Source organism: Asparagus officinalis, chromosome 6, assembly GCF_001876935.1.
Source record: "Asparagus officinalis chromosome 6, Aspof.V1, whole genome shotgun sequence".
Taxonomy (NCBI): domain Eukaryota; kingdom Viridiplantae; phylum Streptophyta; class Magnoliopsida; order Asparagales; family Asparagaceae; genus Asparagus; species Asparagus officinalis.
In genome coordinates this window covers 33,616,343-33,617,389 of record NC_033799.1, presented here as the reverse complement: position 1 = coordinate 33,617,389, position 1,047 = coordinate 33,616,343, and the positions used below count along the sequence as shown (strand labels likewise).

The following is a 1,047-nucleotide window of genomic DNA, read 5'->3' as shown; positions in this document are numbered from 1 at the left end:
GGTCAGATTTGATCTTGTGGTTTTCAAGGTCAGGTTGGTTTGTGGATTTACAAATCAAGGAAAAGAAAATCTCAAACATGATTGGCTTAGGGACTGGATGTAGGTCTGGAGGATCGAACCAGGGTAAATCATTGTATTTATGTTTATATATTTTTCTGTGATTTGTATTGTTATTCGTTATCTTTTTAGTTGGTAACTTTTCTGATTAAAGATTTAAACACTATTAATTTCCGCTTTCTAGTGTTTGTGTTGTCATAGACCAACGATCGTACAATTGGTATCAGAGCAAGGTGAAAGATGGAAACAACAACATCATAGTTCAAGGAAGCATACTCAACACAACGACCTCCGCTCTTTGATGACTCCAACTGCAACTATTAGAAGTGCATAATGAAGATCTACCTCCAAGCACTTGGTTACGATCTTTGGAACATTGTTGAGATAGAATTCACAAAGCCAACCACTCCATACACCGAATGGACACTTGCTCAAAGAACAAATGTGAATCTGGACTCCAAGGCAATGGATGCGTTGTTTTGTGCATTGGACAAGAATGAATTCAACCGCGTGTCTACTTTCACTTCAGCCCATCAAATTTGGCATACATTAGAGGTAACACATGAAGGTACAAATAAAGTTAAAGAATCTAAAATCTATGTTCTTGTGCACATGTTTGAATTATTCGAAATGAAGGAACATGAGATGATCTCTGAAATGATTAGAAAATTCACCGACATCACCAACTCTCTAATTGCTCTTGGAAAAGAATATACACAATTAGAGATGGTGAGAAAAGTACTTCGAGCACTCACACCGGAATAGGAGAAGAAGATGATAGCAATTAAAGAAGCCAATGATCTCTCAACACTCACTCTAGAAAACCTCGTTGGGAATCTAATGGCATATGAAGTACAACTTCAAGATAGAAGGGAGAGAGAACAACCGGAGAAGAAACTACTTGGTTTCAATACTTCATCTGACACAGACAATTCAGATGATGATGATGAAGACATTGACGCACTTTCAAGGAAATTCAAAAAATTCCTT

General features: G+C 37.2%; 1 protein-coding gene across 1 annotated transcript; it reads left to right on the top strand.

Moving 5' to 3' along the window:
* Positions 391-822, top strand: LOC109846040. Its single transcript, XM_020415262.1, has one exon. The coding sequence runs from the start codon at positions 391-393 to the stop codon at positions 820-822; it is 432 nt and encodes a 143-aa protein (XP_020270851.1).

Coding starts and splice junctions, on each gene's coding strand:
- LOC109846040 (XM_020415262.1), top strand. CDS start 391: ATGAAGATCTACCTCCAAGCACTTGGTTACGATCTTTGGAACATTGTT.